Consider the following 25,051-nt stretch of genomic DNA (forward strand, 5'->3'; position numbering starts at 1 on the left):
GAATTTAGGTGAACATAAGCCTTGTATATAGTTTATAATTAAATGGAAGGAAAACATTTTTTCTCCTTTATCTCAGCCGGGTTCCCACTGTGCATGCGCGAGAAGCGCTGCGCTTTGTGAATGGCCACCTGTAGTCTTCTGGGACCTGGCACGTGTCCCACAAGACTACGGGGAGGGGTACCTGTACCTGTCAAATTCGGGTAGCCGCCTTCCCTCTCCGCTCCCCCAAGGTCAGCGGTCCGCAGTCTCTGGTCATCTTCTGTACTATGTCCGCAGTCTCTGGTCATCTCCTGTACTGTGTCCGCAGTCTCTGGTCATCTCCTGTACTGTGTCCGCAGTCTCTGGTCATCTGTACTGTGCCCGCAGTCTCTGGTCATCTCCTGTACTGTGTCCGCAGTCTCTGGTCATCTCCTGTACTGTGTCCGCAGTCTCTGGTCATCTCCTGTACTGTGTCCGCAGTCTCTGGTCATCTCCTGTACTGTGTCCGCAGTCTCTGGTCATCTCCTGTACTGTGTCCGCAGTCTCTGGTCATCTCCTGTACTGTGTCCGCAGTCTCTGGTCATCTCCTGTACTGTGTCCGCATTCTCTGGTCATCTCCTGTACTGTGTCCGCATTCTCTGGTCATCTCCTGTAGTACATCCGCAGTCTCTGGTCATCTCCTGTAGTACATCCGCAGTCTCTGGTCATCTCCTGTACTATGTCTGCAGTCTCTGGTCATCTCCTGTACTATGCCTGCAGTCTCTGGTCATCCCCTGTACTATGTCTGCAGTCTCTGGTCATCTCCTGTACTATGCCTGCAGTCTCTGGTCATCCCCTGTACTATGTCTGCAGTCTCTGGTCATCCCCTGTACTATGCCTGCAGTCTCTGGTCATCCCCTGTACTATGCCTGCAGTCTCTGGTCATCCCCTGTACTATGTCCGCAGTCTCTGGTCATCCCCTGTACTATGTCCGCAGTCTCTGGTCATCCCCTGTACTATGTCCGCAGTCTCTGGTCATCCCCTGTACTATGTCCGCAGTCTCTGGTCATCCCCTGTACTATGTCCGCAGTCTCTGGTCATCCCCTGTACTATGTCTGCAGTCTCTGGTCATCCCCTGTACTGTGTCCGCAGTCTCTGGTCATCTCCTGTACTATGTCTGCAGTCTCTGGTCATCTCCTGTACTGTGTCTGCAGTCTCTGGTCATCTCCTGTAGTACATCCGCAGTCTCTGGTCATCTCCTGTACTATGTCTGCAGTCTCTGGTCATCTCCTGTAGTACATCCGCAGTCTCTGGTCATCTCCTGTACTATGTCCGCAGTCTCTGGTCATCCCCTGTACTGTGTCCGCAGTCTCTGGTCATCTCCTGTACTATGTCTGCAGTCTCTGGTCATCTCCTGTACTGTGTCTGCAGTCTCTGGTCATCTCCTGTAGTACATCCGCAGTCTCTGGTCATCTCCTGTACTATGTCTGCAGTCTCTGGTCATCTCCTGTACTGTGTCTGCAGTCTCTGGTCATCTCCTGTAGTACATCCGCAGTCTCTGGTCATCTCCTGTACTATGTCCGCAGTCTCTGGTCATCTCCTGTACTATGTCTGCAGTTTCTGGTCATTTCCTGTACTATGTCTGTAGTCTGTGGTCATCTACTGTACTATGTCTGCAGTCTCTGGTCATCTCCTGTACTGTGTCCGCAGTCTCTGGTCATCTCCTGTACTATGTCTGTAGTCTATGGTCATCTCCTGTACTATGTCTGCAGTCTCTGGTCATCTCCTGTACTGTGTCCGCAGTCTCTGGTCATCTCCTGTACTATGTCTGTAGTCTATGGTCATCTCCTGTACTATGTCTGCAGTCTGTGGTCATCTACTGTACTATGTCTGCAATCTATTACGGTAGTTCAGAATATTTTTTTTCTTGTTTTCCTCCTCTAAAATCTAGGTGCGTATTATAGAGCGAAAAATACTTTGGGGGATGGCCTGATGAAGAAAGTACATGTACAGTTGTTGGGTGGAGACAGGATAGGCTTCTCTGAAGAGAAAAGTTTTCAGGGATTGCCTAAAAGTAGACAGAGTAGGAGATAGTTGGAAAGATTGGGGCAGTGAATTCCATAGGATGGGAGAGGCTCAAAAAAAGTCCTGGAGGCGAGCATGGGTGGAGATTACAAGGGCCATGAAACATTGGCTGAAACTGGCTGACAAAATCCTGCTTTGTCCAATCACGGGACTCAAACAGGGGTGGGTGGACAGGCAGTAAAATGCACAAGGGCGGTCGGCAAGCAGTTAACTATGTAGCTAAGCTGCTCGGACTGTTATCAGTTTGTCCACACCAAATATCCGCTACCACACAGTGGGGAAGATTTATGAAAACTGGAGCACTCAGAATCTGGTGCTGCTGGGCACGGTAGCCAATCAGTTTCTAGCTTCACCTTGTTCAATTAAGCTTTGGCAATAAAACCTGGAAGCTGATTGGTTTCGATGCAGAAGTGAGCCTGCTTTTGCACTCTCCAGCTTTAGTAAATTAACCTCATTGTGTCCTGCCACATTGATACTCTCTTTGTGGTGCCCAAAGTTGTCAGTTTTTTTGTACAAACCAATGCCCTCGGGTTCTAAAGTTGGGAGGTGTGGTACTATTTACAGAATCACCAGATGTGATAACTCCTCAGCATGGTATCCTATGTGTTCATGCACACATAGGCTTTAATCAGTGTTTTTTGGCTGGAAAACCCCCCCAGAACTAGTGGGTTTCTAGAGCAGTTTTTAACTGTAAAAACTCTGTAATGTGGTAAAATGTGGCAAAACATGGCAAACTGACATTTTTTTAGCAAAAAAAAATTTTTTTTTCTGTAAAAAATGCAAACGTGGAAAAATGCTAATGCAAAAACACTAAAAAAACTCACGTTTTTAATGTGACTTTACACAGCTAACGCTACCAGCACCCAGTTTGCATGGAGCCTGAGGACTTGTAAGCTGCACTCAGGCCTGAACTGGCCATAGGGCACATCGGGCATTTGCCCAGTTGGCTTGGGCAGCCTGGATAGGAGGGGAGGCACATATAGGAACCGCACCTTGCATTTCTCAGTTCCTCTATGTGCCGCCCCTCCTGTCCATCTCCTGCTGCCCTGGGCTCCTCTATGCTCCCCTGCGACAGCCCCCCCCCCTCATCTCCTGCAGTGCTGCCGCTGGGTTCCCCCCTCCCTGCAGTGTGGGGGATCTGTCAGGATTTACTGTGCCCAGTGCTGACAGTTCCCTGCCCACCACAAACGGGAGAGGAGAAAGCTGGTCCTGCCCCCCCTGCCCTCTCCTGTGTGTGCCCCGCCCACACTCCCCGCCAGCCTTGTATCTTCTCTCCCCCTTCTTCTTTTTTTTCTATACTTCTCTATTTCTTTCTCTCTCTGTCTCCTGTTTCTCTCGTTTCTTTCTTTCCATCCTTCTTTCTTTCTTTTCCTCCTTTTCTCTTTCTTTCTCTCCTACAAAAAATTTTAAAAAAGAAAAAAAAATAGTAAAAAATTAAAAAAACATAAAACCTACTGACATTAGTGGCAGAACTACCAGGGTCACAAAAGTTGCTCTTGAGACCGGGCCCTGGCATTCCACCACCGGGCTCCGAGGAAAGGGTCCCCGGACTTAGGGCTCCTCAGTCCAAAATGCCCGGGCCTATTTGTTGTCCCATTCCAGGCTGCAATATAATATAATTATACCCCTTAGTTTAGAAAAAAAATATATCTGGTAAAAAGAAAATGGATCTCAAAGGTAGAATTGTTTCCTGTAGCAACCAATCACCTTTTATCTAGCAAATGCTGAATACATCAAACAGGAATGTCCCGAAATGAGCAGGAGTTGTCTTCAGTACAGCTTCCAGGCACTCGGTGAGAGGGTGCAGTGCGCTCCTCACCTCGGAACTCTTGTTACGCGGAAGGTTTCCGGAGGGAAGCTTTAGCCAGCGTACAGGAAGCGGCTAGTGACATTCTCATGCTTGTGTAGAGGACGAGTCTGTTGCTGTTACCGGAGGACTGTGCCTGTGGATCGGGGGATCATGGCGGCAGTGCTGGGTCGGAGGTTGGTGTGTGTGGCCCGAGGCTCCTCTGTGACTGACAGGTAGGTGAGTGCTCGGATGTGTCCGGGTATGGAGGGATAGTGTGTGTGCTGCTGAGAGGAGTTCGCCTCTGCTGTGTATAGATGCATGATTTCCTGTCACATCCACTGTGAAGTTTGGCAGTGAGTTTTAGAGGTGGCTTAAAGGCTAGCTCCACCTTTTAGACCATGCTCCACCCATATTTAAGGGGTAGCATGATGGAAATCAGACCCCCCACCCCAAACTGCTTCTTCCTGCAACAGTGTGTGCCCCCACCCAATATGTGCACTTGCAGCTTGACCGTTAAAGCGGCGCTCCACCCAGAAGGGGACGTTCCTCTATAAGGACTTGTCACCCGCTCCCCATTAAATATTGGAACCTTTGGGGAGTTGGGGGTAGTGGGTACCCAAAATTGACAGATACCCACTTTTGCTGCGATCGCCTAAGGCGATCGGAAGCAGACGTGGGCCTCCATCCCTATAGTCTTCAGAGACGTGATAGATCCCAAAAGACTACGGGTCCATTCACAAAGAGCAGCGCTTCTCACGCATGCGCAGTGGGCACCCCGCTGTGAAGCCACAAGCTGAAGATGCCGGCACCGGGAACACAGGATGGCTGGTGAAATGGGCTGCAGGGGGATCGAGGGACAGGTAAGTGGCTGTTTTTTAAAAGTCAGCAGCTACAGTTTTTTTCTTTTTTTTTTTTTTTTCTTTTCACTGGAACTCCACTTTAAGTATAAACTGGTTGTGAGCCCTTACATATGCCCAGTGAAGTGACTGGCCTCAGGTAACACAGAAATCAAACAAATCATCTACATACGTTGTATCTGCAGTCTTCTCTACATCTGTTCAAAGTCCAGTATTATGACAGCATATCTGAGCTTTCAGAAAACAGTAGGAAACTGAAATTACATAGGAGTATGGCGGCAATGTGGCCTCTGCGCTGGATCACATGTCTAGTACATTATTAAATGTTCTTGCATGGCAAGACCACTTACTGTTATCTCACATATATATTATTATTATAGCCAAATTTACCACCCTAACTCCTCCCACAGTTTTTACACTACATAGAAAGTAATACACCGAAACGTGCGGATTGTTCCTGATTGGTGTGCTATTACTTTGTGGAACGTTTCGTCAAATGGTGCACGAAATATCGGCGTTTTTGTGGTGAAATTGGTCCCATAGGAATGAATGGCGGAATGTTCAAAACTAGAGTGGGAGCTGACAAAAGCTAGAGTGTGAGCTGAAAAATCAGGACATGATTTCTAAACTGCCATCACTCCCTCATTTTCAAGCCCATCTACGCAAATCTTATATCAAAACGTTCAGCTATCCCTGCTGCCACTAAAAAGCTAAGCCATAGTCCTGATAGTTTTTACAATATGACCATTTGTTTGCAACTCACGCCGCCCATTGACATTCATTGAAACTCCACTCTAGCCACCTCAAATTTGAAGGGCAATTTCTAAACTGCGACTGTGCCTTCATTTTTAATATTTCAGAGACATACTAAATCAAAAAATAGGTCTGGGTCTTGTGATTCTCACAATATAAAGCTCTTTGGTGTAGGATTTATAATTTTTAAACTACAACCGTTTGAAGATGGCAACCGCCAGTGAAGTGAGCAAGTTGGAGCAGTTTGTTTTTAACCGCTCTTCTCTGCCCTTGCTGTAGAGTGAGTTGCCATAGGAACCCAGGTGTGTGAGCAGGCAGCAGAGTGACAAGCCACTCCACCCAGTTACTCCGCCCACTCCAGTTGTAGACTACTGGTGGAGGAAAGAACACTTGCGCCGAGTTGTCCTCCCTTTAGTGTGGGCACCCGGCTGATAGCCGGGTGCCCAGTGCGCATGCACGTGAAGCGCTGCGCTTTGTGATTGGTCCGCCGTTTTCCGGGACTTGTCATGTGTCACAGAAGACGCCGTACCATTCACAAAGTGCAGCGCTACTCGCGCAAGCGCACTGGGCACCCGGCTGACAGCCGGGTGCCCACACTAAAGAAGCCGGCGCGGGAAGACTGCACAGCAATGGAGCGAGGAACAGGTAAGGTCCCGCTGCAGAGCTGAGCGGCCGGCCCAGTATTCTGACACGGCGGCTGTGGAAATACCGGACCGGCTGCTCCATATTTGCTCCATAAGACGCACTGACATTTTCCCCCCTTTTTTGAGGGGAAAAAAGTGCGTTTTATGGAGCGAAAAATACGGTAAATAACCAGAGTGTTAAAAACCAGTGTGTTAAAAAAGTTGAAAATATACATAGATAATATTAACTGTGCTTAATGACAAATCCACTCAATGAAAGAGTCGACATATGTGAAATACACTATTTTCAAGTGTTCTTGAATGTGAATAAAAAGCTCATCACCAATAGGATCAAATGGACAGTAATATGAAGACTGCCGCTAAAATAGTAAGATTGCACGCTTAACAGCTGCAAATGACCTTCTAGTGACAGAAAGGTCGCAAAGGCTCATAGATATCAACTGTGGTAGAGATCACTACACCGCTAAGGATGCTCTCCAAGAGGACCCGGTCTCATTAAGATGGTACTCCACGTATCTCCTCCACACTCATATAGAAGTATAAGGGCAAAACCCGTCCATAGTGTAAATGCTTTCTCATACCATTTATTAAAATGAAAATCACACTTTTGCAATATAAAATCCTCTTAGCCAGCAAGAACGCACATACCGCTCACACTTCCGGGAACGTAGGAACGCGATAACGTCAGCACACAGCTCTACCCAGAGGATATGCTATGAACCATATTCTAACTTCTAAGATGGTTCAATAATGCTTTCATTGCTATATAATATGCTGATTAAAATTTGCATATGAATAATAATGACAAATTTTTATTGTTGATATCCTAAAACTTTTGAATTTCTTATAATTTTTGCTATTTTGGATAAGGTAGGTAGGGTTTAGAACCACAAGTCAGGTTTTTATTGATGTTTGTGACCCCTCTGAGGAGATTCACCAGCTTTGTTCTAATGACCATTGTCGCTGAAGCAGAAAATGACCGGAAATCAAAACTTTGATTGTCACCAGTACAGAGGTTAGAGGGACATCTTTCAATGGGAAAAATGTTTTGATGGCAGCTGTCCGGGAGGGGGGGGTCCCATTGAGGAGATTTCTATTCACTTCTTGTCCCAGGACATGAATGGGAATCCCTGGGTATCATCAGAACCCTATTGTAAGATTTCCCCTCTGTTACTGTCCCAGGGATAATCCAAAATGTGGGATTTTCTTTTACTTTCACTTTTGATGATAAAGTAAACAGGACAAATAGGGTGAATCTCCCTAATGGGGGCACAGACAGAAATAAAAGCCTGACCGGTATTATGATCCATCTCCACTGTATTAAAAAAAAAGAAAGAAAAGGTTTTGCCTTTAGTTTTACTTTAAGCACTTGCCCTCCAGAGGATGTACCCCCCCCCCCCCTCCTGACCAGGCCATTTTTTGCGATATGGTGCTGCGTTACTTTAACTGACAATTGCGCGGTCATGCAATGCTGTACATAAATGAAATTTATGTCCTTTTACCCACAAATAGAGTTTTCTTTTGGTGGTATTTGACCTCTGCTGTTTTTACTTTTTGCGATATAAACAAAAAAAGACTGACAAATTTTAAAGAAAACAATGTTTTTAACTTTTTGCTATAAAATAGTAGAACTTAAAGTGTTACTAAACTTACTACAGTAAAATCAATCTGCATATGCAGTAAAGTATGCTTGTTATACTCACTGTGGAACCTAAGGGGTTAATCCTCTGCATTGTGTAAAAATGCTGTTTGAGCCCGACTTTGCTGATCCTCCCCTTCTTACAGTGTCTCCTTATCTCCTGATCAGACATATTGTGTGGAGACTCTGCACATGCTCAGTTTGGTGTGTATTGCTAGAGAGGTTTTTTTTTTTTTTATTTGGCAGGTTGCAAGTGATGAGCACAGGGCCAATCAGTACTGTCCAGGCAGAGGTCAGGGGTTCTGTATCCTTTTAGAGCAGAAAGGGAAACTCCTACTACAAGCTTTAACCAGTGCTTTTCTGGACACTGATAGAAGTCACAAGATTGCTCTAACTGCTGATAAGAAAAGGTATTTAGCAGTTATATATTTACTAAAACAATTGCATTTCCATGTAGTGTGTAATGTGGGAAATCGGATGTAGTGAATGCAGGGTCCTGGGTTTAGTAACACTTTAAATAAGCTTTCATGTAATATTAATCTATCCTGTTTGCCAACAGCTATATGTCCGCGGTGCTGTTCGTACGATGCAAGCAGACTGTCACATGGTGGGATGAACACCTCTCGGAGGAAAACAAAGACTATCTAAAACATGTAGCAGGACAGGACTATGATGCTATGACTGCTAGCAAACTGAACCCCCTCAAAGATGAGCCTTGGCCTATTAAACCATGGGAGCCCGGTAAGTTTGGAGGAGTAATAAATATGTCTATGAAATGAATGTATATGCAAACAGCGCATCACTTTGTACTCCAATCCTCCTGTTTTCTCACCAATATCTCTTTACCCAGAATATGTTGTATGCCATAAAGATCTCTCTCTCCTTTGATCTTCCAATGTTGATCCAAATCTCCAAAGAAAAAAAAAACTAATATAGTGTAGTATTTCTGATACAAATATGCTGCATTTGCACCTGTGCACTATAAATAATATACAAAATACAAAAGTGTCCACCACTCTTCTCCTAAATACTCTTACCCTCTTAGGGTGGAAATGTGCTTTTCACTCTTTATGTGAATGACATCCAAAATACATGTGACCATCAGGGATGTGCAAATCATATCGCCCGGGACATGGAGTTCAGGGCGCCGGGTAGGTGGTTTTCTTTGACAGCCCTGCTGCAGGCAAGCAGATGATCAGCCTCGAGGAGCCGTGCACTTTACTAAAGGGGATATGAGCAGCTCTAGCCTGGTTTATTGTCAGCACTGAAGCTGAGTGTAATAATGATCAATTTGTTTCCCCCTTCCACTCCTCTGCCTGTGCTGTAGTCCGGCATGTAAGGAGTTAAGTGACTTCAGGTACCTCTTCGGCTTTAGCTCAGTGCTCAGCTCTTGTTCCCTGATTCTGGCGCATGCACAGTTGCTGCAGGAGATACAGATCTTCACAGGATGCACATCTTCATGCTACACTGGAGTATTATTTGGCTGCTCAGCATACACTTTTTACTGAGCACCCAAGTGCTTCCTTGTGCGAGGATAACCTGAAGAAATAAAGCGTTTTGGCTTTTTTTCTCAATTACTCGTTGAGAGAGCCTGACACTCCCCTTTCCTGAAGAGCACCCAATCGGTGCTCATCACACTGCAAGGTCTGTCCCCTCCCTGCTAGTCCCCATATGCGGTGCTGCAGACAGGCAGGGAGGTGTTAAAAAAAAAAAAAAAAAAAAAAAAAAAAAAATATATATATATATATATATATATATATATATATACATTTTTTTTTTTTTATTGGGACAAGTGAAATGTCATGGGGGACAAGTAGATTGGGAACCTGATTTTGTCCCTTGGACAAGTAGTTTCTTTAAGAAATTTCCACACCCCTGGACCTTGCTCCATCCACCACCTGTGTGCGCAAATCAAACGTGCTCGATCCCTTCCCCTTCAGGCATGCACCTTACCCTGCATGTCTTGTGAATAGCCTTTTCATGTAATCAGCGTGCTCAATTTCCTCATGTATTCTCAGTGATCATAAAAGATAAAACATGCTCCCAGTATTACTTGAAAGATCAATTTAATAATACAAAATTGCTCCTACATAGGTTTGAGGTACAAACAGCTTGATTCAACCAATCTCCAGAATGGCTGCCGCGGAACTTCTGGTTGCGTCTAACGTCACATCTTTCTGATGCGTTTCGTCATTCAGTCGACTTTCTCATAGGCAGTAAGCGTCAGACACCACCGGACTCTATTTATACAACATCCCGCCCACATTCTGCGGCCAAAATCTCCATCTTACTTGCTGGATAAACCATCTGAATGCAATACTACCATCCTGTCCTAAAACCTATGAAATAAATGTTTAACCAGTAGCCTACAGGGCACTTTTACACCCTTCCTGCCCAGGCCAATTTCCAGCTTTCAGCGCTGTTGCACTTTGAATGACAATTGCGTGGTCATGCAACACTGTACCCATATGAAATTTTTCTTTTTTTTGTGACAGATAGAGCTTTATATTGGTGGTATCTAATCACCTCTGGGTTTTTTATGTTTTCTTAAACAAACCAAAAACCACTGAAAATTTTGAAAAAAAATGTTTTTTTCTTAGTTTTTGTTATAAAATTTTGTAAAGAAGTGATTTTTCTCCTTCACAAATGTGTGCTAATGAGGCTGTAGTGATGGGCACTGATAGGCTGCACTGATAGATAATGATAGGTGGCACTGATGAGGAGGCATTGGTAGGTGGCACTGATGGGCATTGACAGGCAGCACTGATAGGCGGCACTGACTGGCAGCACTGATAGGCGGCACTGACTGGCAGCACTGATAGGCGGCACTGACTGGCAGCTCAGATGAGCACTGATATGTGGCATTGATGTGCACTGGTAGGCACTGAAATGTGGCACTGATGTGGTGCTGATGAGCACTGGCAGGTGGCATGAATGAGCACTACAACAAGTATTATATTTATTTATATTTTTTTGATCTAAGAAGCAATTTTTTCTAATTTGTTATAGGGTTTACCACAGACATATGTATTTACCTATCGCAGCATCACTATATACCTTTTTTTGATATTCAGTTGTGTCACAAGTATCACGATTTGTCACATTTTTATGAATCAGTAGTATTATGTTAATTGGTTTTATCACTATATATTATGAATTGTATATTTTGGTATTTTTTATCACAGATCTATTAAGAGTTAATAGTATATGGGTATATATGTGAAGTGTTTATGTAATTTTTCACTTATTGAATAATTTTTTTAGTTAATTTGAGAGCGCTTCACTATTTTATGCACGATGGATGAGCACTGACAGCTGGCACTGATGGACAGTGACAGGTGGCACTGCTGGGGCTACACAGATTATCAGGGCTACACTGATCATCAGTGCTCTGATGATCTGTGTACATGTCCCCTCTGAGGAATGCCGATTACTGGCTCTCCTCTCCTCATGAGCTGTCAGCGTGACAGCGATAATCGGCATTTCCCTGTTTACATGTGATCAGCTGTGATTGGACACAGCTGATCACATGACCGAGCCGACATCTTCAGCTCTTTCCTTAGATCGGTGATGCGCTGTGTCCGAGGAACACAGCGCACCGCCGATCGCGACACTGCGCGGTCCCGGAGCCACGCATGCACACTTAGAATGGGAGGACGTCATATGACGTCCTCCCAGAACGAGAGAACTGCCTTGCGACCGTCAGTGTACTATATGGCGGGCGGGAGGCGTTAAAGAAATTTAACAGATTTTATTATCGGCTTGTTTAGTGTACTATTAAATTGTTTTTTCCTTTTTGTGCACAAAGTACTGTATTTTTGCTAGTTACAGCCATAGTGTCATTACATGAGACCATGCTGACATTGCCAACACCATGACAATGTATAAACTTGACATTCTGCATCCCCAATTCATCAATCGGCGAGCTGCACTAACCAGAAAGAAAGAGCTTGCTCCCAACGACATAAGAAAGAAAGATGGTGCCCCCTGGGCCATGCGTGCAGCAGCAGAATGCAGATTAAATGCTTTCTGAGCATTTAACAGCAAAAATGGTAAAGGGGAATTGACAAATATATCACCATAGGAGGTGCAAAGTCCATTCAAGAGTTCACACACTTTTCCTCACATCTTTACTGAGGGCCAGCAGACATGTTATCGTTAGCTGCATATATTGATGGATGAAATACATGTTTAGCTTAAAGCAATGCATACTCAATTTTTATTTAAAAACTTGGTTAACAATCTTGCTATGAGATGAATACAGGCTGAAATGCTTCCAGCACACTACGATGTCCCAGAGTATCCCTAGTTTTTGTCATGTGACCTGACGTTTAAGGACCTTTTCACATTTCTTCATTTCTGCTGTATGAAAATGCATTTTAGGTTGAAATCTTATTCTTTCATTTGTGGTTAGTTTACATCTATTAAATGAAAAGGAAAACCAGATCAACCCATTCATACCTCCTTATGTATGATACCACTTTTCTGCAACACTTACAGAACAGTGTGAATTCAGTCTTACATTTGGTCCCAGAATCTCTTCTGAAGGGGAAAATTATACATCTGATTGGCAGAAACTACTCTGCAATATCATGTGATCAAATGCCTAGACTGTTTATGCATTCCATCAGAACTGTTCACGTATAAGTATAGTTCTTTGAAGTTTCTCTAAACACTTCCACCTGAAATCATATGGCCTGCTGAACAAATTTAAACAGTTTGTTTAAAATCCCGGGTTTACCAGCTGCCATTTAGAAAGGGGTGCTGGTAGACAAGTGGTTAAATTGGACTTTTTAGTAAATTTACAAGTATGAATTAACCACTTTAATACCGCACTATACCTAAAAGACAGCTACAGTGTGGTTCTCTTGTTCTATAGACATGCTGCCAGAATGCGCCTCTCCTTGGGGTGTCCTTTGGCCACAGCTGATTACAGTTCGGGATAAAGGGTCAATCACAGCGGCCATTTACTATGTGATTAGCTGTTTCCAATCACAGCTGATCTCATCAGATTGCCAGTTATCATTCTTCTCCTCACACGCAGTGTCTGTGTGAGGAAGAGACAGCCAATACCCATCAAGGCTGTCAGCACTTTGCACTGATTATCAGAGCACTGATCATTAGTGCCCATCAGTGCACATAAATTAAGAAAAAATATTACTTATTTGTACTGCTGCACCGAAATGAAAATTCTGCTACCGAAAATTTAGGATCCACTGGGCCGAAAACTGAAATGTCTGCTTATGTGGGGAGACTGTGGGGAAACTTATGATTTTATTGCTATCACATAGGACCTATAGTCCCCTATGTGATAGCATAAAAGTGACAGGTCCTCTTTGTAGGAAGGAGGGGGTGAGGGTGGGGGCAGTGTGTGCAAGGAGGGGACAGGAGCAGTGCATACAGTGAGGGAGCAGTGTATACAGACAGTCTCCCTCAGTGGCCTGTGCTCGATGTTGTTGACTGTTTTTGAATGCAATTACTGGCTTTTTTTTTTTCATAACTCTGAGAAGCAGCTGCCATTCACCCCACTGCTAAAGTGAACAAAGGGGCGGGGTTACTGGGTGACCACCGCCCCTTTGTTTACTTTAGCGGCAAGGCAAATGACAGCTCCTTCTTGGAGCTACAGTATAGTGAAGAAAAAAAAGCCAGTAATTCCATTTAAAAACTGTCAGTGACATTTAGCAGCAGCCAGTGAGGGAGTCTGTCTGTATACACTGCCTCTCCCCCTACAAAGAGGACCCTTCACTTATATGCTATCACATAGGGGACTATTGGTACCCTATGTGATAGCAATAAAATCATAAGTGACAGGTCCTCTTTGTAGGGGGGAGGGGGTGGGCAGTGTGTGCAAGGAAGGGGGCAGGAGAGGAGCATTGTATACAGTGAGTGAGCACTTTAAGCACTTTTTATCTTAACCACTTCCAGTCCGGACACTTTTACCCCCCTCCTGTCCAGGCCAATTTTCAGCTTTCAGTGCTATCACACTTTGAATGACAATTACGCGGTCATGCAACACTGTACCCATATGAATTTTTTAGCATTTGTTTGAGACAGATAAAGCTTTATTTTGGTGGTATTTATTCACCACTGGGATTTTTATTTTTTTTGCTATGTAAATTAAAAAGTCCAAAAATTTTGAAAAAAAAGTTTTTCTTATAAAATTTTGCAAATAAATAATATTTCATCATAAATCTTGGCCACAGTTATTTCCATTCTATTTTTAGTAAAAAAAATAGCCCAAATTAGTTTATAACCAAAAATTATAATTTTTAAACATTTTCTTAAATTTTTTTTATATTATTATTATTTTTTTTTATATATATACTGTCATCCTAGCAGTACAGTGTCACCATGGTGACACTGTACTACTTGTGGGGGGTGATGACGATTTTTTTTTTTTTTTTTTACACTGATTGCTTTTACACCCATAAAGCATGTAAAAGCAATCATTTCTCCTTCTCTGGCTGCATTCTTGTAGCCACTGAGAACTACTGAGTGAGCTGTGATTGGTCACAGCTTGTCACATGGTACAAGGCTGTTGTGGATAGCCTTGTACCATGTGACCTCTGTGATCATTCACAGATTTCACACGTAGTAAGCAATGATGTCACAAGTGACATCTTGCTTACTACTCTGCATGTGATCACTGATTGGCCAATTGGAAATTTCGGTGGCTGAAACTTTTTGGCTGAAAACACCCCTTTTGGCCGTTGGCCGAAATGAGAAAAAGCACCGATACAGGTGCCGAAAAAACCCTGGTGCTCGCCGCCCACCTGCCTGCTGTCGCCGCCGCTTGGTAGTTCTCAGCCTTACCTTAGAAACCATCAATACCGGCGCTGGGCATAGAGATGAGTGAAGGAAAGGTGGCTGCCACTCATCTCTATGCCCCTGGAGGACCGAAGCTTCCCGTTCCTGCCATTTTTGTTTTTCTTTAAAGCACTAGATCAATGCTTTTTTTTTGATCCAATACTTGACATTGTAGAGGATTGATGTCGGGTCTTTTTGACCAGTTATCTCTCCATAAAGAGGACCTGACACTAATTATTTCTATCACAAGAGATGCATGCATTAAAATTTTTTTTAAAAGGACAGTGGAGAAAAAAATTGAATTAAAAAAAAAAAGTTTGAAGTGCCCCCATGCTCGCACATAGTGGTGAACGCATATGTAGGCCATGCCCACATACGTAAATGGTGTTAAAACCACGCACGTGAGGTATCGCCACGAATGTCAGAGCAAGAGCAATAATTCTAGCACTAGACCTCCTCTGTAACGTTACACTGCTAACCTGTAGAAATTTTTAAAGCATCACCCATGGAGATTTTTAAGTACTGCAGTTTCACGCCATTCCACGAGCGTGTACAACTTTAAAGCGTGACCTCTATTTACTCGCCGTAACATACTCTTTCATATTTTACAAAAAAATTGGGAGATATATATATATATATGTTTTTTTTTTTAATCGGTGTATTTTTTCCCCCAAAATATATATTCTCTTTTTAAAAACTGCGCATTTTGGTTTTTGGCCAAGTGCATTTTGAATTTTCATTTTCGGCACCAGAATTTTCATTTCGGTGCACCACTAAAGTCTTGTGAGGAGGGAGCAGGGGCAGAGCCTCTCTGTCTGTGTCAATGGACACAGACAGCGAGGCTCAGGATAGAAGTGTGCCATAATAGAAAGCAGCCTCCTATGGTGGCACAGTGAGAAGAGGGGGAGCAAGGTGTGCCAGTGGGAGATCTCAGAAGGAGGTTAAGGGCCACTGTGTGCAATTCCATTGCATGCAGCATGTAAGTATAAACCAGTTTATTAAAAAAAAATTAAATTGTAGACTTTAGAATCACTTTAATAAATTCCTGACATGCTGCAATATATAGTAACACTCATTTATCAAATAAGCTGTACTTTTTGTCATTAAAAAGCAATCCTTGAGCTTCAGGCAAGTGACTTTGCCAAGGCTGAGATGATTAGTCATCCGTCTATTTTCCGCCAGTTGTTGGGCTTCAACACTGTAACTTTGTAGTAAATCACAAGATGAGGGACTGCAGCAGGATCTGATCTGTGTCATATTTTGGTGAACACAAGAAAAGCAGATGAAAACCTTGTCAGGGGGCTACTGTGTAAATGACGTTTGATCATTACTACACACAGTGTAGTAAATGAGATGTAAAAAAAAAAAAGCTTGTAATTGTTATATTTCATTGTTGCATAACATGCATGCAGTTATCATAAAAAATATATTTTTCGTGTGAAGTTCCTTTTATCATACTGGAGAACAAAAATTATACTCATTCCCTTCATTTATTAAGTTTTGATCTCTCTCTCTCTTTTTATACAAACCCCTTTTTTTTTCTCTCTCTCTCTCTCTCTTCAGCCAATTATCCCCCCCACACCTTTGCCCAACCCCCAGGTCTATTGTCTTTTTTTTGAACCGCAGTTTGGAAATATCTTTAGTAAGCATTTACATAAGCTCTTCTACAATTGGTGCTGTTTCAGATTGATTTTGCATTGAGAAAGTCATGAGCATCTCAACTGATTTGCTGAATTTTCGTTGCAGGTCCAATGTCTTAGTTAAATCTCTTGAATCTTCTCCAGCAAAATTACTTCTCACCTGTCAGTCACTCAGAAGACTGATAACTGTAGGTACTGCACATGTAGTACTTCGGCTTCTACATTTTCATCTGCATGTCTATAGGGAGTGTTGCAAGGCTGAGTGCTCTTCTTTGAAACACTTTTTAGGTAAAGGAAAGAGATTTATGTTAAATCATTCTCAAGGGATTGTTACTACTTCTAATATATAGCTGTGGACAAATTTGTTGGTAAGAAGACTGACAAGTAAAGTGCAATGAAGCCGAAAACTGAACCGAAACCTAAATGTCTGAGTATGTGAGGGTGGGGAGGCTCCAATTTTTTATTTTTTTTTCTACTTTAATGTATATTTTTATTTTTGTTTTATTTAACTTATGATTTTATTGCTATCACAGGGGACCAATAGTCCTCTATGTGATAGCATATAAATGACAGGTCCAGGAAGCAGCAGTGTATACAGAGAGGCTCCTTCACTGGCTGTCACTATATGTCAGTGCTGCTTTTTAAATGTAATTACCGACTCTTTTTTTTCTTAACTATAGTACAATAAGAGAAAACAAAACCTGATGGGACTTTACTGGTACAAAAAGCGGAGAACCTCATGTTATACAGTAAAAATATTTATTGAAATGCATCTTCCAAACAAATAATATAAAATCAATACTTGGCTAATAAGCCCAAGAGATCAAAGTATCATGTTCCATGGCATAAATATACTCCAGAGGTCGACGCGTTTCGCCTGTTAGCTTTCTCAGGACCCCAAACTGGAGGCAAGGAGATCAAATGCCTTAGCTGGAAAATGTACATATATATCAGCCATTAATAATACAAATACAAGATCACAAAAACATCATAAACCATTCCGAAAACATCATTCTCCGCAAACTCGCATGCCACCATAGACGGTGATGTAGGGTGACAGCACCCATATAGAGTGTTAAGTTATGGTCTTGGGGGAGCGTCCACATCCAGAGCCCCCTCATCCCCAATCAGGTGGAACCCTACAGGAAGAACAACAATACAATCCCACTAAAGAGAGAGAAAAAGAGGGCAGGGGAAAGTGGAAATAAAAAAAAAAAAGGGTGGGGGGGATAATATATCCCCGGCATAGCTAATAGTAGGTCACTCACTGACACAAGAGACAATCAGTGGAAATATCCGTATGCAAGTACTATCCGTATGCAAGCCATTCCATGGATGCGTTCCAGAAGATAATCTAGATATAACAATGAAAATCAATGTGGAAATATCCACATTTTAAAGAATCATAGCAGTATTCAACAACTCATTTCCAAGCTGTTGCTTAGTAATCCCCTCCACAGGAAATGTATAAGGAACATGCATTACCGGACAAATTATTGTATAGTGTAGGTACAATATCCAATATCCAGTGTCTCGCATGTGCCAGTGCATAAAGTCTCCTACCTGTGGCTCCTACAATCATATAACACATAGCCATGCTTAGTAATCCCTAAATGCTGCTGTATCTAATGAAAAAAATCAAACACCATATCTCAAGCCACTATGTCACGTCCAACCGCCCACTGTGTGTGTCTCCTCAGTGGTGCCAACAATAGCGTGCGACAGGGTGCTTAAATGATGTCATCAATCAGGGACCGTAATTCCACCCAGGTAATCCATAGGGTGAAAACAAACCGCCCCTCCCAGCGGTAATCGTGCATGCGCACAAACGTCACTTCCGCCCAAGCAAACCATTGGGCGGAAGTGCAACCATCCACAACATCTAACGCATTCACGCCCTCCTCAATAAGTCACGTAGCCGCACCAAACCAATGCCTGCAGAAAATAACAGCAGACAGCACACACGGAGCGACAAACAATGGCCGATTGGGGCCAAAACCCGGCAACCAACACCTCAGCTCCACCACCTCGAAGATCGTGGAGTGAAATCGTCCAGTCTCCCAGATGTCATCCATAGCCAGAGGCTCTCATTCTGTGTATAGATTATCAATACCGTAAACCAAAAAATAATTAATGAACCAGTGCTCAATAATTATATTCCCCATATGCCCCAAAATGTTCTATCCCCAATGGAGACGGTGAAGTGGAAGAAGGCATGAGCCCCCACCCAGTCAAGACCATAAATGAGCGCCGTAGCACACCCAGCACCATCACATGACATATGTCACACTAATGAGGAGAACCATTATATACAAACATAGAAGAATAAAAACAAATATAAATGAATATGAATACAGACTCATATATTGGACAATTAGCATCGGCACAGATAACATGACTCCCCAAAAGAGTATACCATAAGATAGGATCACTAATACTTGGATCCTTTATACCCGGGACTCCTCCACAGCTCTCCACACTGGTCTCCCCTCAAGTACAGGCTCAAATACAGGCTCACAGGACAGCAGATCTCCTCTCCAGGCAATAAGATGGTAAATAGCCACTCAATCTCTCAGAAAATATAAGTAAATACTTGCATAGTGTAAAACCATTTATTCACTGATACAGCAGTAATACAATCTAATATGCTCTCACATTATATATCATCTTTCCCATCGCATTTAATTCAAACCTCAGATCAGATGTAGTTGCATGGGTGTCCAAGGTGTCCCAAGATGGCTTCCGACCGGAAGTGCGTCACCGCCAACGCGTATCGTCACGCTTGTCACTTGACTTCATCAGGGCATCAGTAGAAAATTTTAAATAAAATGTGATGGCATATACAAAATGTATGATAACCTAATATTTTGTTGCACAACCTGTAGAGGCAATCACTGTAATCAAGTGGATTCTATAGCTCTCAGTGAGACTTCTGAACCTGCTATTTGGTGGTAGTTTAGCTCACTCTTAAACAAACTGCTGCAGCTGTCTGAGGTTTGAAGGGTGCTTTCTGTAGACTACATGTTTCAGGTCTTTCCATGGTTGATTCAGAGCTAATAGAAGGCCATTTCAGAATAGTCCAATGTTTGGTTCTTAGCCATTCTGGGGTTCTTTTAGCTTCTTTTGAGTTTTTATCCTGCAGTATGTTTCACTCCATAAATCATTGCTAGTTTTGAGATGTTAATGTGACTGCACAAATTCAAAGCGCCCTTTGTCAGATGCAGCAAAGAGGCCCCAAAACATGACCAAACCACCTCCATGTTTTTCTGTGGACATAGAGCTGATGTGTCCTGCCAAAAAGGCCATTTTGTTTGATCTGTCCAAAGGACATTCTCCCAGTAGCATTGTAGCTTATCAATATGTAAATTCCAGTCTGGCTTTTTTATGTTTTTCCTTTAATGCTGAAGACCTCCTGGCTCTTTTCCCTTTAAGTATACTGTCGCTCAAAAAGCAACAGATGGTGAAATACTATATGATGAAAGTACTGATGTACTTTGACCTTGGATGTAAGCTTGTATCTCTCTCCTTGGCTACTTGTCTACAATTCTCACTGCCTTTTTGTTTTCTCTCTCTCATGGATAAGTCCAGGGTGGCAATTCTTCATGGACCATAAAGGCTCAAGGTTTTTTACCTTCTCTGTGCAGCAGCCCCCCTTTACACTCTCCTAAGCCCCCTCTCGTTCCAGCGGTGTGCACTGGAGCCTCGGCAATCCCGGTACTCCTTCTCCTCATTGGCTGAGACAGCAGCGGGAGCCAGAAATACTGCTACAGGGCGTCAGAGCTGCGCAAAATCACGTGTATATATACGTGATTTTGCATTGCCTAGTAGGGGGCGAGCGCACATGCCCTACCCACACCACTTCAGCTGCCGACCACCAGGTCCCGGCCGGAGATACCCCGCCGGCACCCGGCGATCGCTGAGTATCACTGTGAACAATACAGATCTCTCCCCTGTCAGCTCCAGCACGCTGCTTTGTATTGCTCTGCATAGCAGAGTAATACAAAGCAGCGTGCTTACACTGTAAAACACACAGTAAAACAGCACACAGTTAACCCTTTGATAGCCCCAGACCAGATGTTAACCCCTTCCTGCCCTGTGTCATAAGTACAGTGTCATTGCTTTTTATTAGCACTGATCACTGTATTAGTGTCACTGGGGAGGTCCGTAACAGTTACCCCCCCAGTGTCTGCCCACCGCAGTCCTGCTATAAGTCGCTGATCGCCACCATTACTGGTATATAAAAAAATTCCAGGATATATACTACCATTTGTAGACGCTCTAACTTTCACGTAAACCAATTAATTTACACATATTGGGATTTTTTTTAGCAAAGACATGTAGCAGAATACATTTTGGCTTAAATGTATGCCAAAATTTGATTTTTACATTTTTTTTACTGGACATGTTTAATAGCAAAAAGTCAAATATTTTTTTCTCAAAATTGTCGGTATTTTTTCGTTTATAGCGCATATTTGTGGGGAAAAAAAGACATAAATTCATTTGGATGCAGTTTTGCATGACTGCGCAATTGTCAGTTTAAGCAACGCAGCGCCGTATCGCAAAAAATGACCTGGTCAGGAAGGGGGATAAATCCTCTGGAGGGCAAGTGCTCGATTTAAGCCTTTAATATTACTTTAAGCTTCTTATGTTTCACAATTTTTTATTCTTTTGACTTGCTGGCCTATAATTTTCTTTCTGATCTTCTCCGTTACTTTCACTGGTGTATGTTCTGGGTGGTGCACCAAAGATACCAACCTGCAGAGTAACTACTTCTCTCCATTTAAATAGATTGACTTATTACAAATTTGAAGACACTAGTTACAGAGAACAGTTGACATATTACTGTAGTACAATTATTTATATTTTTATAGGGGTACTAACAAATCTGCCCATTGTAAAATGTCTTTGTAGAACAAGCAATAATTTATCTTTTCGTTTGACTCTTTCACATTCCAAAGGCATGAAGGTATAAGAAGACTGATGCTTTTAAAGTGATCTTAAAAAAATTTAATATATTGCAGCTTACCAATCAGAATTGGTGGCTACATTTATTTTTTCTTTTTTAGGTTTTATTCCTTCTTTCTCTGAAAATTACAGCCCCTTGCATTCTATTTCAGGGACTGTTGGCTCGTCACTTTTTGTGTTACACCTTTGTATAGGTGGTATTTTATGTACCCTCTCTCATTCATTCGCCAGTGACTCTGTGGTAGCTGAATCTGGCTCTCTCTGCAGTGCAGAAACCACCATTTGAACCCATTGGACACATTCCTCTCAACTCTAACTCATAAGGTGTTTTTCCTTCATCTCTGTGAAGTCAGTGTCTGGAAAGGTGGCCTTGCAAAGAACTTTTTTTGGTCTTGCAGAGGGACAAGGTGGTATTTAGGGTCAGGATTTCTTTACCGCCTAAGGTGGTTTCTGCCTTTCACCTCAGTCAAGGCATTGTTCTTCTATCCTTCTGCATGTCTTTAGTTCATCAAAAATAAATTTCCCTCCATTGTCTGGATGTGGTTTGGGCAATGGCTGCCTCTTAGCTACTGCATCTTTCAGAAAGAATAATTCCCTTTTTCTCATTCCAAATGGCCCATGATATGGCACCCTGGCTTCACGTTCTACCTTTTTGTAGGTTTCTTAAACAGATGATCATTAAATCTTATGCTGTTTATCAGAGAATTCATAGATGTGTCCAGGCTTGGATATATAGTTGTGTTCAAAATAATAGCAGTGTTGAAAAAAAGTGAATAAAGCTCAAAATCCTTCTAATAGCTTTTATTTCCATACACACAAATGCATTGGGAACACTACACATTCTATTCCAAATCAAAACATGAAGAAAAATAGATCAAATTTGTGTTGTTCCTCTAAAAAAATTGAAGAAAAGTAAATAGTAGACTGTTCAAAAAAATAGCAGTGTTTGTATTCTTTTTTACAAACTCAAACATTCACTATATAAACTGAAAAATGTTTGAAGATTTTGCTTTCCTTTGAATCACTTAATGAATATTTAGTTGTATAAGCACTGTTTCTGAGAACTGCTGTACATCTGTGTTGCATGGAGTCAACCAACTTCTGGCACCTGTGAACAGGTATTCCAGCCCAGGATGATTGGGCTACATTCCAGAGTTCTTCTCTATTTCTTGGTTTTGTCTCAGAAACTGCATTTTTGACGTCACCCCACAAGTTTTCTATTGGATTAAGATCCGGGGATTGGGCTGGCCACTCCATAACGTCAATCTTGTTGGTCTGGAACCAAGATGTTGCACGTTTACTGATGTGTTTGGGGTCGTTGTCTTGTTGGAACACCCATTTCAAAAGCATTTCCTCTTCAGCATAAGGCAGCATGACCTTTTCAAGTATTCTGATGTATTCAAACTGATCCATGATCCCTGGTATGCGATAAATAGGCCCAACGCCGTAGTATGAGAAACATCCCCATATCATGATACTTGTGCAACCATGCTTCACTGTCTTCACAGTGTACTGTGGCTTGAATTCAGTGTTTGGGGGTCCTCTGACAAATTGTCTCCGGCCACTAGACCCAAAAGGAACAATCTTACTTTCATCAGTCCACAAAATGTTGCACCATTTCTCTTTAGGCCAGTCAATGTGCTCTTTGGCAAATTGTAACCTCTTCAGCACGTCTTTTTTTCAACAGTGGGACTTTGCGGGGGCTTCTTGCAGATAGCTTGGCTTCACATAGGCGTCTTCTAATTGTAACAGTACTCACAGGTAACTTTAGACCTTCTTTGATCTTCCTGGACCTGATTGTTGACTGAGTCCTTGCCTTTTTGGCTATTCTTCTATCCATTCGAATGGTAGTTTTTCACTTTCTTCCACGTCTTTCAGGTTTTGGTTGCCATTTTAAAGCATTTGTGATCATTTTAGCTGAGCAGCCTATCATTTTCTGCACTTCTTTATATGTTTTCCCCTCTCCAATCAACTTTTTAATCAAGGTATGCTGTTCTTCTGAACAATGTCTGGAACGACCCATTTTCCTCAGAATTTCAGAGAGAAATGCACTGTAACCAGCATGTACAACATTTGCTTCCTTCCTTCCTTAAATAAGGGCAATAATTGCCACCTGTTCTTCAAAGAATGAATGACCTCACTAATAGAACTCCACACTGCTATTATTTTGAACATGCCCCTTTCAATTAGTGATTCAATTACACAGAATCGGCAGCATGCATGTCATGACTGTTGGGTCTGTTGGATTTCTATTACTTTACTACACCTGCTAGTAAATTATTTGCCATGTAGAAATATCATTTCTACCAAAAACAGTGATTGATCAGGTTAGTGATGTCTGACTGCTATTATTTTGAACACAACTGTATGTCTCTAATCGCAGGTAACCACTGCATGTGCAGATACATGCAAACAGCTATGGCTTCTCTCAGCCTGTCATCACTTACTGTACAGGCTGAACAACTACCACTGTTTGCATGCACCTGTGGACCCAAATCTGCTGATTCTTGCCTCTGGAGTCTGATGTAATCCTAATCGCCCATATGAAGGTGGCTTTAGGACTTTAAGCTTTCCTTTGTCCCTAAATCGACTGGATGGACAAAATTAGGATTTTGTACTCACTGTAAAATCCTTTCTCTCTATGACTATGTTAATGTTGTTCATAATCTTTCAATAAGAAACTATTGAAAGTGAAAAGAAAATCTCCAAAGATCAACTGTAAAATACAAAACTACTTTCCTGGGGTCCTTTGCATCCTTTACCAAAACCTGACCATTCATTTTGCCTTGTATGGACACTGTGTACAACTATTGCAGAATAAATACCCATTTATTTTTCTAAGTTCTCTTTTTTTAACCACTTGCCTACCGGGCACTTATACCCCCTTCCTTACCAGGCCAATTTTCAGCTTTCAGCGCTGCCGCACTTTGACAATTGCGCGGTCATGCAACATTGTACCCATATGAAACTTTGATCATTTTTTACTCACAAATAGAGCTTTCTTTTGGTGGTATTTACTCCCCGCTGGGCGCTTTACTTTTTGCGCTATAAATAAAAAAGTGCAAAAAATTTGAAAAAAAAAAAAGTTTCTTTGTTTCTATTATAACATTTTTCAAACAGGTATTTTTTCTCCTTCACTGATGTGCGTTGATAAGGCAGCACTGATGGGCACTGATAGGCAGCACTGATGGGCACTGATAGGCAGCACTAAAGGGCACTGATAGGCAGTACTAATGAGGTGTCACGGATAGGCGGCACTGATAGAGAGCACTAATGAGGTGTCACGGATAGGCGGCACTAATATGCAGCACTGATAGGTGACACTGATGATGGGTACTGATAGACGGCACTGACTGGCATCACTGCTGGGCACTGACTGGCGCACAACCCCTGGGCACTGGTGGGTGGCACTGCTGGGCTGCACTGGTGGGTGGCACTGGTGGGCAGCACTGGTGGGTGGGCACAGGTGGGTGGCACTGGTGGGCACAGGTGGGTGGCACTGCTGGGCACATGTAGGTGGCACTGCAGAGTGGCACAGGTGGGTGCACTGCTGGGCACAGGTGGGTGCACTGCTGGACACGGGTGAGCGGAGCTAGTGGGCGCACTGCTGGGCGGAACTTGCGGGTGGCACTGCTGGGCACCGATCATCAGGGCACTGATCATCAGTGCCCTGATGATCGGTGCCGATCCCCGCTCTGACAACTGCCGGTTCTCGGCAGTACTTTCCTCACGATCTGACAGTGTGAGGAAAGTGCAGCCGAGAACCGGCACTTGCATTTCCCTGTGATCAGCGTGTCATTGGACACCGCTGATCAGGTGGTAAAAGGCCGCTGTGATTGGCCTTTTACCACATCACGTGATCAGCTGTGTCTGTAGGACACAGCGATCACGGAGATCGCTGGGTGCGCGCCCCC

The 25,051-nt window shown here is 42.9% G+C and overlaps 1 protein-coding gene across 2 annotated transcripts in view; it reads left to right on the forward strand.

The window, feature by feature from the left end:
• The first annotated feature begins 3,893 nt into the window (after window positions 1-3,893).
• Window positions 3,894-25,051, forward strand: part of MRPL3 (mitochondrial ribosomal protein L3) — a 139,779-nt gene continuing 118,621 nt past the window's right edge. Inside the window, exons 1-2 of one of the 2 annotated variants that reach the window (XM_089652054.1) lie at window positions 3,894-4,065; window positions 8,285-8,466. In XM_089652054.1, coding sequence (XP_089508180.1) covers window positions 4,004-4,065; window positions 8,285-8,466 — 244 coding nt within the window. In that variant the 5' untranslated portion in view covers window positions 3,894-4,003. Of the gene's footprint in view, window positions 4,070-8,284; window positions 8,467-25,051 lie in introns of both variants that reach the window. The other variant, XM_089652055.1, reaches the window with a different exon arrangement.

The sequence above is a fragment of the Staurois parvus genome, unplaced genomic scaffold (assembly GCF_062004578.1).
Source record: "Staurois parvus isolate SC_StPar_1 unplaced genomic scaffold, SC_StPar_1.0 ptg000670l, whole genome shotgun sequence".
In the NCBI taxonomy this organism is placed as follows: Eukaryota; Metazoa; Chordata; class Amphibia; order Anura; family Ranidae; genus Staurois; species Staurois parvus.